Below are 13514 nucleotides of genomic sequence, written 5' to 3'. Positions count from 1 at the left end.
TCAATGGGGGTGGGGGGAAGGGAACATCAGTATTACTTTCAGCAATAAAACTAAATGAAAAGAAAGGTAAGAAAAAGAATAAAAGATTTAGTAATAAATTTAACCATGGAGGTAAAAGACTTGTACACTGAGAACTAGAAAACATTGTGAAAGGAATTATAGAAGACACTAATTAGTGAAAAGTCATCTCATGTTTATAGATTGGAAGAATTACTATTTTAAAAATGTTCACACTACCCAATGAGAACTATAGATTCAATGCAATTCCAATCCATCATAACAATGGTTTTTTTAAATAGAAGAAGAAAACTCATTCGAAAATTCATGGGAAATCTTAAGGAACCCTAATGGGCAAAACAATCTTCAAAAAGTTGGAGGGCTCACATGTCCTGATTTCAAAATGTACTACAAAGCTACAGTAATTAAAATGGTGTGGTCCTGATATAAGACAGACTTAGACATCGACTGGAATAGATTAGAGAGCCCAGAAATACAGTAACCCCTTGATATATATGGTAAAATTATCTTTGACAATGTGCCAAGCACACTGTCAGGAAAGATTGTCTCTTCAATATATGGTATTGGGAAAACTGTATATCCACATTTAAAAGAATGAAGTTTGCCTCTTGTTTTACTAGTAAACTATCATAAATATCAACTCAAAAGGGATTAAAGACTTAAACATAAAAGTTGAAACTGAAAAACTTCTAGAAGAAAACATAGGAGAAAAGCCTTTTGACATTGGTCTTGGCAATGATCTATTGAATTTGATACCAAAAGCAAAGGCAACAAAAGCAGAAAAAGAGAAATGGAATTACATCAAATTAAAAAGCTTCTGCATAGCAAAGAAGACAAAAAAATGAAAAGGCAACCTATGGAATGGGAGAAAACATTTGCAAACCATACACCGGATAAAGGATTAATATCCAAAATATAGCTCTGGCTGGTGTGGCTCAGTTGGTTGAGCATCGTCCCATGCACTGAAAGGTCACCAGTTCTATTCCCAGTCAGGTCACTTGTCCAGGTTGTGGATTCAATCCCCATTTGGGGTGTGAACAGGAGGCAACAGATGATATCTCTCTCTTACATTAGTGTTTTTTCTCTCTCTCTCATTCTCTCTTCCCGACGCTCTATCCCCTGAGCCAAACCGGTCAGGGCTGATATCTCTCTCTTACATTAGTATTTTCTCTCTCTCTCTCTCTCTCATTCTCTCTTCCTCTCTCTCTGTTTTAAAAAAAACACACCAAAATATTTGAGAAATTCCCAAAACTCAATAGTAAAAAACCAAATAACCCAAATTTAAAATGGGCAAAGGATCTGAATAGACATTCATTCAAAGAAGCCATGTAAATGGCCAACAAGTATATGAAAAGGTGCTCAACATCACTACTCATTAGGGTAATGCAAATCAAACCCACAGCGAGATACCCTCTCACACCTGTTAGGATGGCTATACAAAAACATAAATAAAAAATAACAAGCATTGGTGAGGATGTGGAGGAAAGGGAACTCCTGTATACTGTTGGTGGGAATGTAAATTGGTACAGCTGCTGTGGAAAACAGTATGAAGTTTCCTTAAAAAATTAAAGAATAGAATTTTCATATGGTCCAGGAATCCCACTTCTGTCAGTTCAGGAGAATGTAATTTAATAACAACAGCAACAACAATAGCTAACATTTATGGAGCACTTTCATGAGCTAAGCACTATGCTAAAGACTTCAGGTACATTATCTAATTTAATTCTCACACAATTTTATAACACATTCATTCATTTAGTTAAAATATTTGTTGAACATTTTCTATGTGCTAGTCAGGGGTCCTCAAACTACGGCCCACGGGCCACGTGCGGCCCGCCGAAAACAATTATCCGGCCCTCCAGGTGTTTTTGCCGCCGCTGCCTGTCCTGCTTAGCAGCCGACTCATCCCGGGCCCGCAGTGCGCATGTGTGGAATGTCTGAGGGACAGTGAACTGGCCCCCTGTTTAAAAAGTTTGAGGACCTCTGTGCTAGATACTGTGTTAGGTGCTAGGGAAACAGTGATAAATAAAATTATTATGGTCCCATTCCTGGAAAGTTTATGGTATAGTAGGAGAAACTCACATTAAACCAATAAAAATAAATATGTTTTGACATATGATAAATGACATGGAAGTGTGACAGAAAAATGGGGAGAGCACCGGATAGAGAGGTCTGAGAAGGTCTCTTTTAGAAGGTGACATATGTAAACTGAGACCTAAAGAATGAGGAGGAGCTGAGCAGGCAGTGGTAGGGCCTTAAGGCAGATGTGAATAATTCTACCTTAAAGAACTCTTTCCTTAATGGAGGAGCTGAAAGAAGATCAGGGAGGATAAACAGAGATAGCGGTGGGAGAGTGATAATAGCTGAGGCTGGAGGCCGGCCAGAGACCATCCAGGGTCATGCAGATGCAATTCCATTCTGAGTGCATGGAGAAATATTGCAGAGTTTTAAGCAGACAAGTGAGAGATCTGATTTATATTAAAAACACTGCTCTGGCTGTCTTTTGAAAAATGGAGTAGAGGGAGGTAAGAGCAAAACTGGGGAGAGTTGTTCAGTTTATTGTACTATTTCAGATTAGAGATGATAATGATTAGATATAGGATGATGGTTGAAGATTTGTAAAGACGTGGATAAGGTTCAGATATATATATTTGAAGGTAGAGTCCAAAGGTGATAGAGAAGCTGAAGTCAAAGATAACTCAGGTTCCTGGTTTGAGTAATAGGGCTGATGTATTACCACCCTCCTTTTTGTCTAGGAGACCAAAGCTCCAAGAGCTTAGGTAGCATGTTCCAGGAGATATGTCTAGTACATGATTTGAGCACGAGTTTATCCAATTCCAAAGACAACACACATAATCTACACATTGTATTGTCTCCCAACGTATCCTCTCCCAAAGTAATCATACTCATTTGGCTCACACAGACAAAGCGATACTCATGTGTCACAATTCTGCTGCTTTCTAAAAGGAGAGAAGTGGTTGTCTTCTGAATTAGAGTCTCTCCATCAACCATAACTTCATTTGCTTAGTTACCAAAGGGAAAGTCAATATCCAGGCATGTTATCTGAAGCATGTTTTGTCCTGGAGCAGATTAGAAAATGTTATTTGGATCACGGGCTGAAAATGATGTTATTCCTTAACCCACTGTACTCCGTGTCTGTAGATGCAAGCGGCGGAACTTCCCCACACGCCACGTGTGTCTATTAAAAACAAATGGTTTCCCTAAGTGGCAGCCCTGATCAACTTTAAAATCATTTTTTTGTGAGAATTTTCAGCTGAAAATATTCAAGAACACCAAATTGTAATATATTTGTTATTATTATTATTATTTTAATATATTTTTTTATTGTCTAAAGTTTTACATATGTCTTCCTTTTCCCCAATTGACCCCCACACCCCAGCCAGTCCCGCCCTGGGCAAGCCCCCACCGCCTCAGTGTCTGTGTCCATTGGTTATGCTAATATGCATCAATATATTTATCTTTATAATATTAATTGCAAATTGATTTTTAAAAAATATATTTTATTGATTTTTTTACAGTGAGGAAGAGAGAGGGATAGAGAGTTAGAAACATCGATGAGAGAGAAACATTGATCAGCTGCCTCCTGCACACCTCCTACTGGGGATATGCCCGCAACCAATGTACATGCCCCTGACCGGAATCGAACCTGGGACCTTTCAGTCTGCAGGCCGATGCTCTATCCACTGAGCCAAACCAGTTAGGGTGCAAATTGATTTTTTAAATTAAATTCAAAATATCATGGCAGGTAGGAATGGTTTCCACTTTGGAGGTGTGGCAGTTAATTGGTGTTTGACCTAGGTAAGCAGGTTCAAGTCTGAAGGACTGGAAGTGATAATCCTAGATATTCACATTCTGTTTCCAGGCAGAAATCATGCTCTGTTGTCTCCCATGGGATCAGGAGAAGATGTGTCATTCCTGAATTCCTTTGAGACATTTCAGCAACTTAGACGACGTTGTCAAGAACAGTTGCCCTGGAAGGAATGGGCTTATTTTAATGGGAAAAAGAGAAAAATGAAGTAGGTTAATAAGGACCAGAGCCCCAGGCCAGACCCCATGGCTACACAGGAGGTCTGGAGAGCACTAGAAGGCAGACAAGAATATTGATAGATAGCATAAGGCAGAATTAAAACACAGGTAGGCCGAAAACTCAGATATGCATGGTGATCCTATTACAACAAAACCTTTTGCATATGTTTTGGTGATGTCCTGTGATTTTCTGTATTCTGCTGGCATTATCCTATCTAATAAAAGACAAAAGGGTAATTAACCGTACCTCCACTATGTTTCCCATTGGCTAATCAGCGAGATATGCAAATTAACTGCCAACAAAGATGGCGGCCAGCAGCCACGCAGCTGAAGCAAGCAGGAGGCTTGCTTGCTCCAGTGATGGAGGAAGCCAAGGTTCCCTGCCTGCTGCGGCCCGGGTCTGAGCTCCGAAAGCAACAGCTCCAAAAGCAACAAAGTTTCAATTATAGAAGCTAAACAAACCCCACATATCTGCTTTCAGCCAGCTGTGGCCTCAGAGCTGGGAGCACCAGTGACTGCAACAGAGTTTCAATCATAGAAGCTAAATAAATCCCAGAATAAAGAAAAAAAGGAGAGGCTGGGAGCTTCAATCGCAGGCCAGCCTGAAAACGGCCCTCAGCCCCTCACCCAGACTGGCCAGGCACCCCAGTGGTGACCCCCACCCTGAAGGGGGTGTGACTAGCTGCAGACAGCCATCAGCCCCTCACCCAGGCAGGCCAGGCACCCAAGCGGGACCCCCAGCCTGATCCGGGACACCTTTCAGGGCAAACCAGCCGGCCCCCACCCGTGCACCAGGCCTCTATCCTATATAGTAAAAGGATAATATGTAAACTGACCCTAACAGTAGAAAGACTGGGAATGACTGGTCACTCTGACACACACTGACCACCAGGGGGCAGACGCTCAATGCAGGAGCTGCCCTCTGGTGGTCAGTGCACTCCCACGGGGGGAGCTCTGCTCAGCCAAAAGCCAGGCTGATGGCTGCCAGTACAGCGGTGGTGGTGGGAGCCTCTCCTGCCTCCTCAGCAGCGCTAAGGATGTCCGACTGCAGCTTAGGTCTGCTCCTTGCTGGCAAGTGGACATCCCCTGAGGGCTGCCGGGCTGCCAGGGGGATGTCTGATTGCCAGCTTAGGCCCAATCACCCGGGGAGCAGGCCTAAGCCAGCAGGTGGTCATCCCCCGAGGGGTCCCAGACTGCGAGAGGGCACAGGCCGGGCTGAGGGAGACCCCCCCCCAGTGCACAAATTTTTGTGCACCGGGCCTCTAGTTCATCTATAAAATGACTCCTTAACTTTTTTAAAAAAATTTTTTTTAATTGAATTCAGAGAAGAAGGGAGAGGGAGAGATAGAAACATCAATGAGAATCATTGATTGGTTGCCTCTTGCACACCCCCTACTGGGGATTGAGCCCACAACCAGGGCATGTGCCTTTGACTGAAATTGAACCTGGGACACTTCAGTCTGCAGGCCAATGCTCTATCCACTGAGCCAAACCAGCTAGGGCAAAAATGACTCCTTAACTTTTACTTTCTTTGCAAAGTCATAGGTCTGGTGAGAGAGGTAAGAATGTGGGGCAATCATGGGCTTACCTGTTTGGGTTGACAAATTGTGGAGTAAATTGTAGAGGAATCATTTTTCATAGGTATTGGGATTTCCGTTTTCTATAAAAAGGAATCATACTCATTGGGCTCACACAGAAAAAGCGATACTCATTCAAAGATATATTCCCAGAGAAAGGAAATGTGACAAAGTTCTAGGGAGTGCTTAGCCAGGAGCTAGAGACCAAACACCACCAGCTCTCAAACCAGTGAGTTTAGTGGCATTTTCTGAACCCCAAACAGAAGCACACACCAGTGGGATCAAGAACCAAAGACAGAAGGGTGACTTATTTGCAAGTGTGAAGAAGAGGAAACATTCTTGTCCTGAACCCAACTCTACTGTCTTTTGTCTCAGGTCTTTACTGGCTGTATCTGGACGGTGCTGCCTGCTCTATTTTGTCCCTGTGGTTCTAACTGCCTGGCAATTGGGTTCTCCTTAAGCAGGGGGAACCGGTAGGAGAAACATCTGGCATTAAGAGTGGCTCTGCTTGGAATACAAAATATAGCAATAACAGAAGTCCACTGTGTTCAGAGGTTTTGATATTTAAAATTAATTAAGAAATATTCAGGGTGTTTTCAAGACCTCCAAAACTCTCCAAAGTACAATTTTACACTAAAGAAAAAGTTAAATTTGCAGATTAGTTTCTTGGTTTGTTGAGAGTGATTCATCTTGTCTTCAAGAGGAAATGGGAAGAACAATAGAAATATCTGAACAGGCCCTAGCCGGTTTGGCTCACTGGATAGAATGTCAGCCTGCAGACCTAAGGGTCCCGGGTTCGATTCCAGTCAAGGGCATGTGCCTCGGTTGCAGGCTCCTCCTGGCCCAGGCCCTGGTCAGGGCTCGTGCAGGAGGCAAGCAATTGATGTTTTTCTCTCACATCGATATTTCTCTCTGTCTTTCCCTCTCTCTTCCACTCCCTCTAAAAATCAATGCAAAAATATCCTCGAGTGAGGATTAAGGAAAAAAACAATAGCAACAAGAAATATCTGAACAAGTAAGAGTTTCCCTTCATGTTCCCTTTCTTCAAGGAGCTGGCTTTACAAATACCTGTGAGGGGCTGGATGAGAGGATCAAAGATTTCTAGCGAGACTATTGCTTCTGTCAGTTGGAGAATGATGAGTCTCTGGATTTGTTTTCAGATGACATGGAAACTGGCCTGCCAGGATGTATGTGCTCTTTAGAAATGTACCTCTTGCAGGTGGTGGGGAATTGTTGATGCCTGACCAAGGCCATCCGGTTCTGTTGCTAGAGGGGTGGGGAGGATTGAGGGCTACTCATGTCTTTACTGCCCTCTACTGTGGAGGGGGTGCACATTCTTGTCTTGTCTCTTGAAAGACTGCTTCTGAGCACTGCTATTTTCCCTGCTACTGATCTGTCTCCTTTGGAAACTCTCAAACTTAATGGAACTTTGATCCACTCAGCAAATATTTACTGAGCATCATGCTAAGACATAGGGGAAGGGAGAGGAAGACGTAATTTTTACTTTTAGGCAGCTTGTAATTAAGCTGAAGGATACCAGACTTCCTGATGCATTAAGCAGTTAGAGAGCAGTGTCGCTACGGGTGTGAGTAAACATTCCATTGGGGTGAGAGCGGTTGGGGCTGGAATGGGCCTGCGTAGAACTTTGCAGCTCTCGGTAGCCTTCTCCTCTCCTCAATGGTGTACATCGTTTGGATTAGTCAGATGACTGTGGTGACAAGTTTTTGAATCATGACTATAACAATAACGCTCACGATGGAGTATAAGGCTGAAAGGACTCACCATGTTTGGATGAGTGACCTGAGCGTACACAGTGTTCTCTGGACTGGCTGGCTCATTCCCTGAGTCGTCCCTCGGGGTCTCTGCTGCAAACAGAGAGAGGCACAGTCAGCTGCAGAAGCATTCTCCCAGGACCTTGCCTACCCCGGGACACTTTCTGGCCCTGAAGATGCAGTTGTTCAAGGCATTGCCATTCCTTAAGGTTCATTCATTTTTGACAGTCTTTGAAATTCTGGGTTGAACCAGAAACTCAATCATAGGATCTATTTTTGCCCTCATCTCTTGAGGGCACATAGTCTTGAGGTACCCTAAAGTTTCAGCCTCCCGTTGAATTCACATGTGAGCAAGGAAGCTCCTAGGACCAAATAGTACCACGTACTTATGAGCTAGAGATCCTCACTGGCCAGGGTAATGGAGCTGGATTATTGCACATACCTGTGATTAAACCTTTCAGAGGTCCTTAAGGTGGGTTTGATTATAGTAGAGACTAGAGGCCCGATGCACGAAATTCGTGCAAGAGTAGGCCTTCCTGGCTGGGGAGGGTTGGAGATCAACTGAAGGACTTGCATGCATGCATATAAGCTTAACTAATGGACGCAAGACACTGGGAGGGGGTGAGGGCATGTGCCGGGGGTAGAGGAGGCTGGGGGAAGGTCATTTGGGGGAAAAAAAGGAGACATATGTACTACTATTTGTGATATTTTAAATAATAATAAAAAAAAGTAAAAAAAAAAAGAGTAGGCCTTCCTTCCCCCGACTGCCAGCACCAGCTTCCCTCTGGCACCCGAGACCTGGGCTTCCCTCGAAGCCCGGGCTTCATCTGGAAGGTCGTCCAGAAGGACATCTGGCCTAATTAGCATATTATGCTTTTATTATTATAGATAAGGAACTGTAGGCTCAGGTAATTTAATTGACTTGGCACAAAATTATACAGGAAATGACTGAATAAGGAACTTAAATGCATACCTTCTGACTCCAAATCTCATGCCATGTCCTCTACACATGACATCATATATCTCTCCCCCAGGAAATGAGACTCAGTGCTAACCTGAGTTCAGAGTCTGTATTCCAGTGTCTCTATCACATTTTCTCTTTTGATTGTTTTTACTCAGTTCCCAAACCCTGGATGAACAGAGTCAGGGGGTCAGGCAGTTTGTCTTTGGGCCTCTGATGCTCTAATCCTACACTTGCCCTGGACTTGCTGGGGGATAGTGGACAGGCCATGAGCCCTTTCACTGGCACTTAGCTTTTCCATCAGCGGGGTGGGGAATGGCCCTAATCCCACTCCAAGAAATTGTGTCAGTGACTGGTCCACATGCTTGTAAAGGACCCTGTAGGTCCCACAGGGAACAAACTTGCACAATGACAGGTTCTCCAGTTGTGCCATCTGGTCCATCTGCGTAATGACATTCTGACTCCATCCTCTCCAATTATCCAGCCCTCTGCCTGGCCCCCTTCTCCTTCAATTTGGCTATTCCCAGCTGTTTTATGATTGGGAGTTAAGAGTCTAGAGAAGCTCACCAGGACTCTGGGTTTGCTGAGTAGAAAAGCATAAGGAACCTGAAAAATAAAATCAAGGAAATAGAAACTTGTGACTGTAACGAGAGAGATCTCCCACCCCTCCAGCCCCATAGGTGCCTCTCCAGAATATGTGGTGGGAGGAGACCAGAAAGGTAAGGGCAGGCAGGACCTGAGGACCTAACTTCCCAGGAGGACAACTTCTCAGGAAATTAGCAGGTGTGGGGTTACGCCCCAGGTGTTGTCCTAGTGGACTAGCTGAACCAGTATTTGCATCCTCCCTCTCTTTCCCTGTCTTCCAAAAGAAAGGTAAAGGAAACCCCAGACTCAAAGTCTCTGAAACCTTGGAGAAGAGACAAGTAAGAAGAAAGAAAACCTGCTACTTTTTTCTTCTTCCAAACAATTAAGGACACAACGATACAGATCAAAGAAGGCACTAGTATGCTCCATAGGATAACCGAGAGTTGACTTTTTTTGTTAAAAACACCTGAAAAGAAAAAAAAGAAAAGAAGTTTCACTTAGGACACTTGAGTAAGGCCCTGTGTTCTTCTCAGAGCTTACACTTAACCTCTTCTAGGCCACTTTCGGGGGGCAGGGTGGGTTCATCTCTACCCAGAAGCTCTGGGGCTCTGGGCAGGATTTCTGGGAGTAGGAGACAGGGCAGGGCAGAGCCTGGTAGAGCCAGGAGAAGGAAACAATTTTGCCTTCCTAAGGACTTTGCTCTTGGGCTCTGAGTGTGTTGCAGGAGGGCAGAGAGACCTGAGACAGACTGTTACCTTTGCAGAGACTTTGGACAGAGAAAGAGAAGGATACATTGCTGACAGGATTCTTAGCGATGCAAGTGTATGTCTCTTCACTGGAATCCTTGGGCTCCCAAGAGATAGTGAGGTTTGCTTCCTCCAGGATTGTGTTTCCTGCGACCTGCCACCTGAACGAGGCATGGTCATTTGGATTCTCCACAGAGCAGGTCAGTTGGATCTCACAGCTCCCATTTTCAAAGAGTTGAGTGTGATTAGCCACTTGTAAGTTCCTCAGTCGTCCTGTGTGCAGAGAAAAGACCCAGATTAAGGACAAATGGTTTGGCTCAGCCCTCTGTTTAAAATGTCCTTCCCCTCAATGTTTCTGTATTCTACCCGACACTGCTGTATGTTACGATCTGTATACTCTGTAAATAACGCTGTTTGTGTTGCCTAATTGATAGGATCAAGGTCTGGGGTGACCAAATGATGAGGGACATTGGTATGAGACAGAAAAGCCAGTGTGAGAAACGAAAAGGGAAAGACTGAGTTTGCCACCAACTAGCTGGGTGATTTGAGGCTGATCACCTTACTTCTCTGCACTTCAGTTTATTCCTGGGGTCCTTTATAGCCTTTCTTTTTTGCCCCTTGTGTGAAAACAACTTGGAGAGTAAGCTGAGGGCCAGCCTACCTTAGCCAGGTTAGAAAACAGAGTCAGGCACAAGAGCCCTGTTTCATCCATAATCAGAAATCCCTAGCTGGGGTGGAAGATGGAAGCTGATCTCCCTCGGGGAACTACACTTCCCACAAGTCTACAGGAGTTCTGGTCCTCATTGCATATGATCCTGGCTCCAGTGGGGACAGAGAGACCCTGACGCAGAATGTCAGCAGGGCAGAAAAGGACACGTTGAGTACCAAAACATTAGGGAAGAAAGAAGCGAAGAAACTGAGAGAGCAAGCAAGTTCTGGGCAGCAAAGAAGTGCAATATATTCAAGCATTTGAGAAAGCCTTTACTGCAGAAATTTATGATAGCAGAGACCAGAAAAGATTGACTAGTGAGATATCAGTATCTATGGATCAATGGGGACATGGGAACAGTACAGAAAAGGTCACTGACCTAGACTTGGCCTAAGATGACCCAGTAAAGAACAGAATGACTCCAACTGTCTGATTAGAAGAGACTGAGTAATGTTTTAAGCTTAGTTAACCGAGTAGGACTAGTGGAATCTATCTTGCCAGAATGGAGCTGTTATGTAGCAGCAAGAATGTTGGATTTGGAGTTAAGACTTGGGTTAGAATCATTACTTAGTTATTTAATGGCTACTTGATCATGACTACATTGGTAATTGTTTCAAGCATCTGTAAAACTGGGCAATAATACCTACTGCTTAGGTCATTATGAGGGTTAAATAAGACAGAGCCTAGCACAGCAATGGCAAATACTTGGCATGAATGTCACATCTCCCTCAGCCTTTGTTCATGGCTGACCAAAAAGCTATATTATTACCTTTTTCCACTTGACAAATTTGTAACCCCATCTACTTGACATTTCCACTTGGACATAATGTGTATTTCCAATTCAACATGTTCAAAAGAACCTCCATTTTTCTCTCTAAAACCTGTTCCATCCGCAGCCTTCTCCATCTTAGTCAATAACAACTTTATCCAATAGCCAAGAATACCCAGAATCCAAGTACTTCTCACTACTTCCCCTGCTATCTTCCTGGTCCAAGCCAGCATCATCTCTTGCTTGGATTGTCACAATGGCCTCCTTATTGGTCCAGTGGCTTCCACCTTTGTTCCTTACAACCTATTTGCAACAGAGCAGCCAGGAGATCTTTTAAGCAAGTAAGTCAAATCATATTACTTCTTTGTAAAACCCTCCTGGTTCTCAACCTGACTGAGATTTAGATTTGAAAGTCCATATGTTGGCTCTCAGAGCCTTACATGATGTGGCCCTCAGTTTTCTTACTGAACCTTGTTTCCTATTACTCTCTCTGCACTTTGCTTCTTGATGTTCCTTGACTATGCAAGGCACGAGAGAGTACATGTTGGTATGTTCTTCATCCAGATATTTTCATGGCTTACTCCCTCACCTCCAACAGGTCTTGGCTCAAATGTCATCTTCCCAGTGAGGCTTAGTGTGACCCTCTAATTAAAATTACGCCCTACTCTCTGTTGGCACTCCTATGCTCTTATGCTATTCTAATCTCTTTTTTTCTCCACAGCATGGCTTTCTTACATACTGTGTCATTTGTTTATACATTACATGTATTCTTTAGCACCTCCTCTTACTCTCCACCCAGAATATCAGCTCCATGAAGGCAGGGATCTTTGTCTGTTTTTAAATAAGACAGAGCCTAGCACAGCAATGGCAAATACTTGGCATGAATGTCACATCTCCCTCAGCCTTTGTTCATGGCTGACCAAAAAGCTATATTATTACCTTTTTCCACTTGACAAATTTGTAACCCCATCTACTTGACATTTCCACTTGGACATAATGTGTATTTCCAATTCAACATGTTCAAAAGAACCTCCATTTTTCTCTCTAAAACCTGTTCCATCTGCAGCCTTCTCCATCTTAGTCAATAACAACTTTATCCAATAGCCAAGAATACCCAGAATCCAAGTACTTCTCACTACTTCCCCTGCTATCTTCCTGGTCCAAGCCAGCATCATCTCTTGCTTGGATTGTCGCAATGGCCTCCTTATTGGTCCAGTGGCTTCCACCTTTGTTCCTCTCAATCTATTTGCAACAGAGCAGCCAGGAGATCTTTTAAGCAAGTAAGTCAAATCATATTACTTCTTTGTAAAACCCTCCTGGTTCTCAACCTGACTGAGATTTAGATTTGAAAGTCCATATGTTGGCTCTCAGAGCCTTACATGATGTGGCCCTCAATTTTCTTACTGAACCTTGTTTCCTATTACTCTCTCTGCACTTTGCTTCTTGATGTTCCTTGACTATGCAAGGCACGAGAGAGTACATGTTGGTGTGTTCTTTATCCAGATATCTTCATGGCTTACTCCCTCACCTCCAACAGGTCTTGGCTCAAATGTCATCTTCCCAATGAGGCTTAGTATGACCCTCTACTTAAAATTACGCCCTACTCCCTGTTGGCACTCCTGATGCTCTTATGCTATTCTAATCTCTTTTTTTTCTCCACAGCATGGCTTTCTTACATACCGTGTCATTTGTTTATACATTACATGTATTCTTTAGTACCTCCTCTTACTCTCCACCCAGAATATCAGCTCCATGAAGGCAGGGATCTTTGTCTGTTTTACTCATTGATACATTTCAAGTGCCTAAAACAGTTTCTTGTACATTGTCCATAGTCAACAAATTTTGTTAACTCAATGAATAAACTTAACATGGCCTGAACGTCTTTTTTAACAGTGAACTCGAGCCCAGTTGGTGTAGCTCAGCAGTTGAGCATCGACCCAGGAACCAATAGGTCACTGGTTTGATTCCTGGTCTTGGCACATGCCCAGGTTGTGGGCTTGATCCCCTGTGAGGGGCATGCAGGAGGCAGCTGATCGATGATATTTCTTTTTCATTGCTGTTTCTATCTCTCTATCCCCCTCCCTTCCTCTCTCTCTCTAAAAAAAAAGCAACAAAAAAACCATATTTAAACAAACAAAAACAATGAATTCTAGGAAGTTATTCCCAATTAGTTGATCATGGCCTGTAAGATAAAATCTTTTCTATCCCTAGCCTGGTATATGAAGTAATTGGTTAATGTTTTATTTTATTTAAAAAAATATTTTTATTGATTTCAGAGAGGAAGGGAGAGGGAGAGAGAGATAGAAACATCAATGATGAGAGAGAATCAT

The 13514-nt window shown here is 43.3% G+C and overlaps 1 protein-coding gene across 6 annotated transcripts in view; it reads right to left on the bottom strand.

Annotated features, from left to right (window-relative positions):
• Nucleotides 1–2021: 2021 nt before the first annotated feature.
• Nucleotides 2022–13514, bottom strand: part of SLAMF6 (SLAM family member 6) — a 24099-nt gene continuing 12606 nt past the window's right edge. The window contains exons 4-9 of one of the 6 annotated variants that reach the window (XM_014547343.1): nucleotides 9716–9979; nucleotides 9316–9426; nucleotides 8943–8981; nucleotides 7425–7507; nucleotides 5654–5725; nucleotides 3719–4024 (exon numbers count right to left, since the gene is read on the bottom strand). In XM_014547343.1, the coding sequence (XP_014402829.1) occupies nucleotides 3983–4024; nucleotides 5654–5725; nucleotides 7425–7507; nucleotides 8943–8981; nucleotides 9316–9426; nucleotides 9716–9979 (611 nt within the window). In that variant the 3' untranslated portion in view covers nucleotides 3719–3982. Of the gene's footprint in view, nucleotides 3218–3718; nucleotides 4025–5653; nucleotides 5726–7424; nucleotides 7508–8942; nucleotides 8982–9315; nucleotides 9427–9715; nucleotides 9980–13514 lie in introns of those variants that run through there. The other 5 variants (XM_014547353.1, XM_014547345.1, XM_014547370.1 and 2 more) reach the window with 5 other exon arrangements.

The sequence above is a fragment of the Myotis brandtii genome, unplaced genomic scaffold, assembly GCF_000412655.1.
Source record: "Myotis brandtii unplaced genomic scaffold, ASM41265v1 scaffold1120, whole genome shotgun sequence".
In the NCBI taxonomy this organism is placed as follows: Eukaryota; Metazoa; Chordata; class Mammalia; order Chiroptera; family Vespertilionidae; genus Myotis; species Myotis brandtii.
The sequence above is the reverse complement of the archived record's forward strand: the minus strand, read 5'-3'. Positions and strand labels throughout refer to the sequence as shown.